The 13,672-nt window shown below is 40.9% G+C and overlaps 1 protein-coding gene across 4 annotated transcripts in view; it reads right to left on the bottom strand.

The window, feature by feature from the left end:
* Positions 1-13,672, bottom strand: part of PTPRO (protein tyrosine phosphatase receptor type O) — an 814,046-nt gene that overhangs the window by 165,970 nt on the left and 634,404 nt on the right. For all 4 annotated transcript variants that reach the window (XM_069228459.1, XM_069228458.1, XM_069228461.1 and 1 more), the window contains exon 15: positions 9,107-9,227. In XM_069228459.1, the coding sequence (XP_069084560.1) occupies positions 9,107-9,227 (121 nt within the window). The remainder of the gene's footprint in view (positions 1-9,106; positions 9,228-13,672) is intronic.

Raw genomic sequence — 13,672 nt, 5'->3', positions numbered from 1 at the left:
TTGCTGAGAATCAGCATGGTGGCATTCAACAGCTACCTGACTGGAATATCACAATTAGTGGCACTTCAGTTCTTTAGTTTCCCTGCTCTTCCCTCTCATTTGTAGGACTCTGTTCTATTATCATATATGTTCAGCATGTATATCAAACAGCCAGATGCCAAGGGGCCAAATGGCAACTCCTCTAGCCATTACTATGCCAATGAGAACCCTGCATTACCTGAAAGCTGTCTCCTCAGATGATAGCCCATTCCTGAAATCTTATATGGATGCTTTTTAACACTGACTGGACCTAAAAGCTCTTATAATCTATCACACACAAAGCTAATTTAGGGCCTGAATATGATCTTGGCAGATTGAATATTCTGTCACAAATGTTATGGACATTCCATCCACCGCATTATGATCTCCATAGGGTATGACAGGATTTTAATATGGTGGACAGGATATCCATCATGTTTGTGATGGAGTAACCCCGTCCGCCAAGATTGTAATCAAGCCCTTAGTGTCCAAACCTGGTTCACAAATCAATCTGTGCTCATTGTTTATCTTCCTTGGGTTGCACGCAGTAAATCCCTAGGCTTCACATTTGACAATCTATGACCAAAAAATGACAGGCTGACTAAAAGTGCAATCTTCAAACATCAGCTTCCCAAAAAAATAAACCTTGATTCCTAGATTTGCATTTGGTCCACCTACAAACTGAAAGACATATTTCAGAAAACTGCATTACTGTTTTAAAGAATATCAGTCCTGCTCTATCTTCCAAAATTTTGAAATACTATTGTTTCAATAATTACTGAAACTATTCCTCGAGGTTCTTTTACCTCAGAGTTGCAATTGCTCCTGCAACATGACATACATCTGCCCTAGAATTTCAATTGCTATCTAGCATGATGGACACCTGTAGGAAAGATGAATTAATAGTAGGTCATAGTCATAATAAGGTCCAGTCAAGCCTCAATAAACTAATCATTGCTCAGCCCTTGGTAGCTTGGCAATGAGCAGTTAGGCTTAACTTCCGAGACAGGTAAGTGTAAATCATTCAATGTCATCAAAACAGAGAACAAGTAAGAGACAAAACACAATAAAAATCCTACAATAATTTATAAAAACAACAAAATAATTTATCTTTAAAAGGACCCCAGAAAGTCAAAAATCCAATATCTGGAACCAGACATATGATTTGTAAAGAATAAACTGGGGTATCTGGTTATTTTGGAATGGGTCAAATCTAACAGGTGAAGCCAACCGTGATGGAGCGTGAGTCAGATACAGTTCCAGATTAGTCCTGCTGAAGTTTTACCGTCCCAAGTTTTGTGCCAAGACTCCCATTTACAGGGTAGAAGTTAGCCAAGAGCAGGGAAAGTGTCACTGGTGATAGTTGGTGAGGTATGAAGAGCCAGTTGGGAGTCCCAGGCTGGAGTCTTGTGGTGCTGCTCCACATCATCAGGCAATGTTTGCTGGGTGCAGAGATAAACTTGTGGTGGCTCATGCTGATTCTTTGTGCGAGCGGCGTGCTTCCAATGCAAATGGGCCTGGTTGTGGTTGCAAATAGCCCAAAGGTTTGACTTAAAGAGCTTGGTACCCACTCTAAGTGGGGGTCAGGAACTCATTGTAGATCGGTCTGGGAGTAATAGTCCTTTAGGTTCTTGGTTCCTTTGGGGAGAGACGTGTCCTCTAGTGCTGGCCAGGGGTTCAGAAGCTCTGGTTTGCCACTTGGGTGCTAGGACTCCATCTCTCACAATGCACTTTCACAGTCCAGGATAAATCTAGTTGCAACTGGTCAGCTGGGGGATCCTCTCTTTGGCATACAGGTGACTTCTTCCAGTACCTTTCCACCATTTGCTGCTCAGGGAGGCCACTCCTTTCCCTTTAAGACAGACACAGTCTTTTTTTTGGTGAAGCCTTTAGAGTGCAGAAGGTGCAGTCCTTCTGAGTGCAAGCCTTCTGTGGTGCAATCCAAGGGTCCAGCAGGGTAGTCCTTCTTCTCTTGTTATTCCAGGCAGTGGTCTGAGAGGCTCCAGCAGCTCACCCAAATGTATTCCCCATTCTGGGCTGTCAAGGGGGGTACTCCAACTAATAGGGTTAAAGTTGCCACACTCCGTCATGACCACTTCCTTGGAAGTGTGGCATATTGTTTGTCCCAGAGTGCACAAATCTCCAAAATCAAAAATGGAGAGATTCTTTCCTTAGAGTGCAGGCCTGGCTAGCCAAACCCACAGGTGTGTCTAGCTTTTTCCTGCACTCCCCTTCCAACCATCCTCTAATCTAATTAGGGGGGTTCCCATCTGGCTGGGGATTAAAGAAGTGGGGGCTTGCCTGAGTCCTATCACCGCTGCTCTTCTGCCTTTGTAATCTAGTTTATCTCTCCAGCCCCCTTCCTGTCCTGTCTTCTCCAGGAAACAGATCTCGTTCCACCAAATGTCCCACTAAATGGCTCCAGGCCTCTTCATACCTAGTCAGGGAGCAGCTTGCCTCAGGCTGTAAAAAGGCTGACCAATCAGAAGAGGCTGCTAAAGGGCTGTTTTAGGTACCTTCAGGATAGTAAATCCCCAAAACGACTTTCTTTCAAAAGCTATAATAAATCTGGCCATGCAAGTTTTTAGATTTATGGTAACTATTATTTTGATACTTTGAATCCAGTTGCCAGCTAACTCCAATCAAAAGTTAGAGTTTATTAAAGTTGAATAAAGTCTTTCCATGTTTTACACATTTTATATTGTCCTTGCTTTTTATAACAAGGCACCCTAACTTTGGGTCACTAAGGGCAGACTTTAGGGGTGCCTTATATGTAATAAAAAGGTAGTTTTAAACTTTGGAATTACTTTTAATTCCTAAGTTGAATTTGGACCTAGTTTTGTTTTAAAACCAGCATGCAAGGGAGGGCTGGCTTTAAAGTGACATCAGACACCACAACAGTGTACATTTAAGTGCATTAAGTCCACTGGGGTCTTTAAACCTTCCTGCCCTATTATATACTAGGGATCTAAAGTAGGGTGTTTGGGCCAATTATAATTAAGGCTCCCAGTTTTCCATTTTTACAGATTTTTACATAAAAAAACTGACAGAAAACAATGTGTTTTCAGTATGCATTTATTTTTAAAAGCAGAAAATTACTGAAAATTGTGCTTCATGTGAAAGACTCTCCATTCTGTCTTTCATGAATTCCAGGCAAAAGCTAAGCAGATAAACAGATAGGGAGTTAAAAAACAGGATCCGATTTCCTTAAATGCAGGCATATGCTAATATATATTTGTAGTAAAAAGCTAATATGCATGTATGGATGTAGTGTTTTGTTATATGTGGCTGCTTGATTTGCTAAAGCCCGACAAGCTTCCATTTATGCGTGCACATCTAAAAGTTAAATAAATGTGGAAATGTACCATTTTGCTACTCCATTTATCCTAAAAACACAAAATAAATATGGATAAAGGCCAATAACATGGCCCAAAAAAAAATGGATAAATACAGACGGAAGTGTTAAAAATATAAACACCATAAAACCGGGAGCCCTAATTATAATCATACCAAACACCATATACTTTTAAGGACAGAGGACTAGCCCTGGCCTAGTTTGATGAGCCCAGGGCACTTTCAGAGTCAGTAACCACCAGTATCAGTCAAACAAATGGGGGTGATCAAGGCAAAACTGATGACTTTCCTACAACCCCTAAACCTTTTCTAGAAATCCAGGTTTGAGCATCCTAGGCACCCTAGATCTAGAAAATGAAAAACACCACCATCAGTGAGTTAGTGTCAGATGGCAGAAACAGAAGTAAGCTTTCCAACAGAAAAGCTAAAAAACAGAGTCCACTCATAAGCAGATAAATTATCTTGAGCACTTAAATAGACCAACAAACTTTTTCTACTGCCCTGTTGAATTTGATGAAAGAGAAATTTTTTTATCATTCTTTTGTCGAGGACAACAGAATTTTTTGTGTATCAGTTCTGTACTCAAATGTAGGTAATTCCATAATTATTTTTTTTAAAAAAACGAAACATGTCACTCTGGGACAGTTAAATAAGAATCCTTTCTGAATAGTTTATAAGGACACAAATTCCTACTAGCTTTTTACTTAATCCTTTTGAAGTTGAAACAATTGCAGTCTGTTGAGGCATTACTACTGAAGACTGAGGAATTTCATTGCCCAGGACATGGAGACTAAACCTATAGATTTAATTAGTCTCCTTAGTTTAAGTCTCTTCTAGGCTCATAAACTCACAATAAAGTACCTACTTCTGTCATTGACCTCCTGATTACTAGATCAACAGGCAATGGTGCAGTACATCCCAAAATATATCTAACCTAGATCATTAATGTCCCTCTAATGTTAGGCCCATGCCAGGCCTGCTAGCCATTTCTAAATGACAGGGAAGATGGTGGTCATCCAGTTAAAAGAATCTTAGGGGACTGATCAGTGCTTTCATGCTATTAAGTATGTTTTTAGGGAGGGCATTTTGACTGTAACAGCAAAAATGGATATACTGTACAAATTATTGAAACTCATTGATATTGTTCCTAAGGAAGTCCTGCTCCTCTTGATCTAATTGTGCTTTTTGACAACACGGACAATGCTCTTTTCAGACAGGCTGGTCAAGGTGGAAGTGGCCACGAGTAACTGTCTGCATGGTTTTGTGGTATGCTCATAATGTAAAGAAAGAGGTGCTCCTATTTTCCACTGTGCATGCTGTCCTTTCCAATTTGTTATTTCCAATAATTATCTTGTTACAGTATTTCAGCTTTGGATAAGTTTATCAGATAAGATAAAAGTATATACAGATGGCACTCAGCTTTATGACAGTGTCTTTCAAATCTGGAGCTTTGAATTCCGTGTCTATTAACTGAAAGCCTTAATCTACTGGATAGCCTGAAGTCAGCTTCAGTTAAGTGCTGATAATTCTGATATAATATAGCTTTGATGGAAAGGAAGAAATGGAGTGATCAACAGGAATGTACTAAGTTAATTAAGATAAAAAACATTAATTCTAACTTAATTTGGTGTCTAGGCAATCAACAGAAATATTGTTCATGTTAAAAATATGTTCTTGTAAGAAGATGTCTCTTTTTGCATGATCACCCGCAATTATTTTGGCTTATGCCATTGTGTTTTTTGTTTTTTTATTTTACTTTGTGGACTGCTACCCAGATCCCAGTACATGTGCTCTGACCCTTCTAACACATGTTGAGATTGACAGTACTCCTAATTAGCATATCTAACTTGCACTTAAGTCCCTAGTATATGGTACCAAGTGTACCCATGGCCTGCAACTGAAATGTCACTAGTGGACTGCAGCACGTATTATGCTCACACTAAAGTGATAATGCACAACATGAATGCAGATCTGCCACCAGTAGCATGGCTGTTCAGCCTTAAACTGAAAATTAACCCTTTTTGACAAGCCTTAACCCTCTTTTTAAATATGAAGAAGCCACTACTTAATAGGCTTTACATTTCCATAAGTCAGGGTGCATGATATTTAAAAGTAAGACAGGTAAAATTGTGAAGTTAAACATGTCCTTACAGTGACAATACAATAAAAGCTATTTTTTCTGAAGAAAGGTTAGCTTTCCAAAGGACAGCACTAGGATACATTATTAAAGTTAATGGTCCCGCTGCCTAGAAAAGGGCTACAAAATTCATTTTTGGACTTTTTTTTTATTACAAGCCCAGTTCACTGGTAAAGTCAGATTTGTACTAATTATTATAGAAAAGGTACTTTTAAATAGTCACTCATACCTACCTAAAGCCTCTAGAAGCCCCGTTGGGTGAGCTTCCAGTTGTCACCCAGGAACTGAATAGATACTTGACGAGGTATGATTTGACTCTCACAGCCAAGACAAACATCTTGGTTGTGGTGAGGGGTTGACCTTTTCTTGACAGGATGGCTTGGGGCTCTGCCAAGCCATTTGAATACCTTCAAAAGATGCCCACATTATCACTGGCAGATTTACCTCACACATGGGCGTGCCTCTTTTTTGTCTTTCTAGCCAGCCAGTCTCCAATTCCAGTGGGAGCTTTCCCTCTGAGCCAGTTTTGAGTGACCAAAAAAAGGTTGCTCATTTAACTGGCCACAACTCTAGGATGTGCACAGGAGCTCTACATCAGGAAATGTATGTTCTGCCATGCTGGTTTTGGGTAGAGAAGTGCAGTGAGGTATTGTTTGCTGCCAGGCAAACAGGAATTGCTACAGAAGTGGTTAGAGTAACCCTTGGAAACTTTTCCTGTACTGGTTAGGTAGGGGCCAGGAGTCACCCAACCTACAGGCTAGTGCCAGGCAATAAAGTGTTATCCCTTAGTACTTTTTTCAGAACACTACTGGAACTCTGGAAGACAGAAGAAGGACTGCACCTGCTGTTGAGACCTGTGAGGAGAACCCACTAGGGCTGTTTCTGCTCCCATCTGTACATAGGACAAAAAAGTGGACATCAGGAGCCAGGTGTCTCCTGTTATGATAAATTGCACAAAAGCTGAAAGAAGCCCACTTTCCTGCAAAGCCCAGCTGAACATTTTGAACTGGACCCACCATGGACCCTGCTTTTGGCTTATGTTAGAGTCAGTTCTGACCCCCAAGTGCTGTTCTTGAGGTCCTGGAACCCATGGCTGATGCCAGAGTGTACTTCCCCTGCATAAGCCTAATAGGACATTTTTGGCAACTTTTCATCAAGAGACCGGATGTAGAACTGTGACCTGCCTATTGGTGGGATAAGACATCCACCAGCACTCCCTGTGTTATTCACTGGTACTGATGTTAAAGCTGCATCCAACAATGTCAAACCATTCGTAGTGGATTAATGAAACTTCGTAGCACCCTGCTGCAAAGTATTCGGAGCCCCCCCCCTGTAAACTCATCCAGGAGCTCTCAGGCCTGAGTGTGCAGGGGCCTTTGTTATGTGACTGAACATTTGTGGGCTCAACCTGCAGGCTTGCTCTGCTAAGAGAATCCTGAGCTTCAGAAAAGTGTCAAGGAAAGAATGTCTATGACTTCACCGTAATCGTCCCTGACTGACACTCAATAAAATTTGAGGCAATTTCTTGGGCATAAATCAAGAACTTCTCATGCTCCAAGCCATCCAGTCTTTGTCAACAACTGCATTGGGACCCTGTGCTTCTCCAACCAGTCATTGGTGAGCCCTGGTTGAGATTTAGCCTGTTGTCTTTGATGCTGAACAACCTGTCCAGAACTGTTTCTAAGAGAGAATGTAACTCTTTGATTGGGACCAATCCACTCCCTGTAACTGACCAGCGACTGACTGTGATCCAAATTAACTTTGGACTTTGCCCCAGTCTACTGTGACCAGCTGCCCACAGTTGCCACATTGCACTTTTTGGCTCTATTTTCATTTAAAACTTTAAAAATGCATATCTCTGTTTCCACCCATTGGATTTTTGCCATGTGGATGCCATTTTGTTCATTGAAATATTCTCTATTTTTATAAATTGAAGTGGAATTTTTATTGTGTTATGTTTCTGACTTTTTAACTGTTATAGTACTTCTAAATGCTTTACACATTTTCTTGAGTGAAGCCTGACTAATCTGATCCATAGCTAACAGGGTTGAGTTCAGGTTTAAATTACAGAAACCTTTACTGCACCTAACACGATTAGTAACATTGTTGCTTTCAGTAGACTACTATCCACCCCAACTAATAGTCCACATTCTCACTGTTATCCTCATTGTTCTTTTCTTGTGAAATTGCCATCCCTGATTTCAGTTCAACACAGAAGCCTAGTTGAAAGCACATTCCTAAATTCAAGAATGGGAAACACCCTTGATAGTGGCTAACCACTGAATAGTGTCACAAGATGGCACCTGTTTATTTATTAGTTACTTTTTGGTATTTTATACCGTGCCAACATAATACCTTGCAGCTACATCAGAGTGACATGCATAAGAATTGAAAACTCTGAGAGTAGTGTTAGATGGGCGACATCAGCAAGGGTATTATGGTAGGGGTAGGTTTGCAGACATTTATATAAAGTTAAACAATTGCTGTGGCAAACAGCTCAATAGGAGGAGGTTAATCATCCGGGTATAGGGAATACAAATTAGTTAGAGGAGACCCACTAATTTGGCCAGACTGTGTTATTTTTTAATCTGTTTTGGCAATTTCCAGTCATATGTAATTGTCACCATTCCTCTATTTTCTGAAAAATATGAGCACTGTGTTAAGTTGACTTCTGTGTGCTAAGCATTTCAAAATAAAAACTAGAGCCAAAAGAGCAGCTTTTTTTCTGTGCAAGTGGGTAAAGTACGGAATGCCCCAACAATGGAGTACAAATCTGTCAGTCTCTAAGTTGTATTTGATAACACCTGCTGTCCTAGTTGCTATGTGTTTGAGGCTAGCAGCTCACATCATGGAGATCTCTCTAATGTTGTACAGCATGCTGCATATACACTATATATCAATCAGCCAATCAATCAGTTGACCAATCAAATCTGCCTAATATCTAATTAAGTAAAATGAAATGGCATTGGGATCTTAATTAATCCTGACTAAGGATAGGAAACATATGGGCAGATTTAAGGAAAGTGGTGCTGCACCCAGAGCAGCGCCACATTACTTGTGCCTCTTAGTGCTCCCCTATCGCCACAATGTGTGTGCGTCGTATCTAAGACACAGTGCACCATGGCTCAGGTTAGGGGGCAATAGCGTTAAAATTTTTGATGCTGTTGATGTTCTGTTCAGGGTTAGCACCAAAATATTGACGCTAACCCTGAACAGTACATAGGGGCTGTTCTAACAGGGGCCCATTGTAAACAATGGTGTGTCCCCTTTTAACACCTGCTCTAAGCAGTCATAAAAAGTGCTGAAAAAAATTATACAAAGAAATCTCTTAGATTTCTTTGTGCCATTTTTTCGGCCTCCCTAATGGGGGAATGCCCCCCTTTGCATAATGTAACGCCTCTTGGTAAATACGGCATGGGGAAAAGTCCATGTTAGCGTCAAATAAATTACGCTAAGGTGAACCTAGGCCCTCTTAAATCTGGGCCATGGTATTTCAGTAAGCTAAATTCTTTCCTGTTTATTAGAGAATGGGAAAGGGAAGCGGAAGCCTCTTTGAGGATTTCTTCTTATAGTGGTACAAATTAGCATCTCACTTACCTGGCCATTTGTAGATGCTTCCGTCGGAGTACTATTAGGGTTATTAGCAATAAACCAATCAGAAGAATGCTTAGAATAGCCAGCACAGATATAACGACCACATTAGGGTTAATTTCTGCAACTAGGCAAAGAAAACAAGATTAATTTACAAATCAGTAATAGAGTACATTCAAAACATTTCAGGTGCACATTGGACAATTATTTTCAAAAATCAATGCCATGCTACAAGTTTGGAAATCAAATATTAAAATACATGACTAATGCAAACTGATTGCTCTGTTAGCACTGTTTTTTTTATAACACTCTTTATTGGTTTTTAGGTTGCATACAACAGTGTTAATAAAAACACATTAACAGTGCTGCACAATTGTGAGATTTACCCCTATTTGACAAGTAGACAATACCCACAATCGCAGTCAGTTTGCTGACCGTACAAATTAGAGCCATCAGTATAATTCATCCACTCCCCCGATCTTTATATGCTTCTCAGGTAAGCCAGGGGATTTGTATTTGGCTTTTTTTTGCTGCGGCACAATAGTTCATCCCATGTTGCCATTCAGTCACTAGTGGTGGTTGTGCAGAGCAGCAATATCTTACTATAAACTATATCCCTCTTGGCAATAAGAAATCCCATTGTGACGAGTTATGTTCTGTAGCAACTGCCACCCCAGACTATTCTGTATGAATGGCCTGTATTAGCTACGGGGAACAATGGATTGCACATTGGTGAAACACAGGGTTCAATTACTCCCTGGTTCTCTAATTGTTTGTGGATTTCCCTTACAGGTGCTTTTGCTTCATGGGATATTGGGAATGCGTATGGGGTTGGGATTTCGTGGGCATTACATGATAGGGGGAATCTTTATCCCACTCTATGTGGTTGCGATATAACGCAGGTGCCTGCGCCACTGCCCAATCAATGGTGTGTATTTCTACAAGCTTTCTGGCACAAGGGACGGGAAAGATTTTTCAATTATTTCTTACCCATAAGGGAGATTACGGACAAATTTTGGTGGCTAATCCTTCTCGGCCAGCAAAATATCATATATGGTAGCAATGCGATTCCAAAAGATGGTGTAGACTGTGCGTTAATTGTCTCCTTCTAACTGTATAGTTACTTTATACACCTTATCAGGCATGGAAACATGCATGTCCGGAGTTTCAACTTGTAAGAAGTCCCCAGCTGCTTACACCTCCAGATGCTGGCAAACTATTGTGACCTCTGCTGTACTGACTAGCAGTGCTAGTGCCCACTTTCTGTTCTTCAGTAAAGCCCTCTTCCTGTGTGGCATGTTGCATTGCAACTGCAGCCACTTTTCTTTTTTTAATTGTTTTTTTGGGGGGGAAGTTTCTCTTCTTTCTTAGTAGAAACTTCAGACGAGTACTGTGAGTCCTTTCTTCGTTTCACGTACTCTGTTCGCTGCTCTGACCGCCCACCTCTCTCACTGCGTTTTTTTGGTGAGTCCTGGAAGGAATGGGATTAGTGTGCATCAGTATAATGATATCTGTCAGGTGTTTTGATATTATCTCTATTTCTAAGACAATAGCAGCTTTGAGGGGTCTCCGATTGTCCCCTTTCTTTTTTAGGTGTTTGTTTTTTATCCCAGCATTTTTGTTAACCTCCAGGTGCTTGCTTGGTATAATCTTTATTATATCTACCTTGTAATTGTGGCTTAATGGGTCTGGCCCTCAGACTATGTCGACCAATACTAGAGTAGATTTCAGCGATAATCTTTGGCAGCTCACGTTCTTGATCCCTTGCAGGAGTGTCCCGGATCCGCATACGCACTGCTAGTGCAACTGCCTCCCCTTTGAGATTCCTCAATATTACTAAGAACACTGTGGCAAAATTGCCCATTAATTTAATCTCCAAATCCAGGGCCAGAGCAGCTCCATATTCGTCTTGAATTTGTTTTAACAACCCCAGGAGATTGACAAGTGTTGGTGTACCCTGTGGAGTAGTATAGAGTGTGACAAATACCGTTCCCCAAGTATTGCAGTTATCTACTGTGGGAACCATCCAAAATGGTAAGCACATAGTGAGTATTCTATGTTTATCCTGAGGACCCGTATGGGGAAAAACTGCTTCCAGGCATTAATTTTTCGAGCTAACCAAAATGGAATTTCCTCCCCCTTGTCGGATACTTTACCCATGATCGAATGTACAGTTGCAGAATTAATGTCTGGCGTGACTCCATGTGGTTGTGCTGGGGCAGCATGTGCTGGATTAGTATTTAAAGTTCACAGTAATTAAGTGTAAGTAACTGTCTGTATGTTCGGTGAGCTCTGTATATAGGTGGCGAACCACAGCTACCGCCAAGTTTGCTGCTTCAGGGTGCGCTGTGTATGTGGCCAATAAAGGCCAGGTAGGACCATAATTGCTCAAATTCCTAACCTTCTGTGTAGTATTGTACGTGGTAGGGTGCCATCAAGCCAATTATCATAGTCTTGATAAGATAGAGATATCTCAAAATATGCATAAGCTCTGTATTATGCAGGTATGTTAGCAGGTGTGTAGTGATCAAATGTATTTGTGTTCCCATCAACTGCTGGAAAAGTGACCCAAGAATAAAATGTTTCTGTTCTGTAGGCTGGATGAGCCTCAACAAAACATGTAACTTGACCCACTGGCCCATTAGGCCATTTGCCAGTAAGTGTGCAGTGAGGGGTAGTCGCATGTTTGCTGCAATTACTACCGGTTGTGGGTTCGCCATGGTAATGGTAAAGTTATTTGTTCAGAGATAAGGACAACAAATGGGGATTAATCCTTTTAGGGTTCAACCTTCAACAACCTACAGCGTTAGTTAGGCACTACCTACTTAGCTGAGGAGGAAATCCTCAATACCACAGATGTCTCTGTGTATAGTATTGAGGTGCCTTTAGCACATAGTGAGACAGAGATACTTAGGGAGAATTAGTGCCTAACCAAACGTTGGCGGCGCCATGTCATGTAGGTTCTCATTATCCTAATGAGACTATTGGATTTGGGTGGCAGAATCACCTGCATTGTGGGGTACTGAGTACAATCCCACACCATGTGATACCTATCAGCCTAATCTGGGTTTTTCTGTCCAATTAGCAGTGCCTTATCTCCACCCAAGAGCAGGGATGATTGTGGCAACCGGGCGCATGACAGAGAGGACTCCTCAGGGGAATAGTGGTCGGTCAGATCTCATCTGTTTCTCTCAGTTACATTAGTCTCACACAGGCAAAGACAAACAGAAGCAGAGTATAGTTCAATAGGATTTATTTAAATAACTGCATCTTAAATAGAATGGCATATATTGCAATAACTAGGATGATAAAACACGCTAGAAGCAAAATTGTGACAAGGAGAGTGAAACACAAAAATAGTCCCACCATACTGTCACCAGGAATAATATATGTATTTCCTACTTGAGCTATGTTAGAGCACAGCGTAATAAGCCCTAATCTGCCCTTTAGTGGGAAAGGCATCATCCCCCACACCTGAGCAAGGAAACCTGTTGTCTAGAAAAACACATGTCCCCATATAGTCCAGGGATTCGGCAGTCCAAGCAAGCAGCTGTAGTGAAGACGTTCAGCAATCAGCATGCAGTTGTGGTCATCTGGCTTGAATCTCCCTCTAACATATATGGGACGGAGAAGTGTTTTATAATAAAACAACTGATGTTCCCATGTAAGGATGTGTAAGTTTCTGTGAATGTCGGAGACACAGCATACCACTTATGCCGGCAACCCTATCTGACTGCAGCCTTGCGGAAAGCACAAAGTGAAATTAATGCAGTGCTAAGAACGTGATGCTTTCCTAGGCAAAAGAGCAACTAGATAGTGAGAAGAAAACAACACTGCAAATGTAGTTAATGCTAGAAAAATAAAGCAAAGCTGAATAAAATGTAGCCTGGCTTGCCTAAAGGACATGTCTAAAACATAGCTAAAATAACTATACATCACCTTTGTATTTAAAGTTTTGAGTCACCCATTTCATGGGGAAAGGTGGCCTTAACGTTTTTATGTGTCAGTTAAAGGTACATAAGTGGATTTGGGCCTGTTCTCAGTTAGGCCCGTTGCATCTGCCAAGATTTGAAACACTGATACGATTTGCAGTAGAGAGGTCTTGGGGTCACTGAGATGAGGAGGTCATAACCATTTTCAAAATGTATTTAAAGCTAATATATGGGTTGGAGAGTTTTATTACTCCTATTTTCACTTAGGAGCCGGGGATTACACCTATAAGTGTTACTGTATTACCCACCTAGAGCCATACCAAATTAAAATTAAAAATGCTTTTGTACTTCACTGTTTTCAACCCTGCCTAATGCACTACGGTGATCACTGTTGACAACCTGCGATGGTGTAGTCACTTTTACATCACTCATATTAGTAGCTGTTCATTATTACAGAAAAGTTTGTGGACCCCTGAATTAGAAAATCTTTACAGCTGACATAGGATGCCAGGGCAAACCACTGTGAGTTGACCATTTCTGACCCCACCCAATGGAATAAATAATCTCAAAAATAGACCTAAGGGTGTAAAACAGAGGCATTAGTAATTAGTAACAGTTTATTCGATTCCCCACTACTTTA

This window comes from Pleurodeles waltl, chromosome 4_1 (genome assembly GCF_031143425.1).
Source record: "Pleurodeles waltl isolate 20211129_DDA chromosome 4_1, aPleWal1.hap1.20221129, whole genome shotgun sequence".
Classification (NCBI taxonomy): Eukaryota; Metazoa; Chordata; class Amphibia; order Caudata; family Salamandridae; genus Pleurodeles; species Pleurodeles waltl.
The sequence above is the reverse complement of the archived record's forward strand: the minus strand, read 5'-3'. Positions and strand labels throughout refer to the sequence as shown.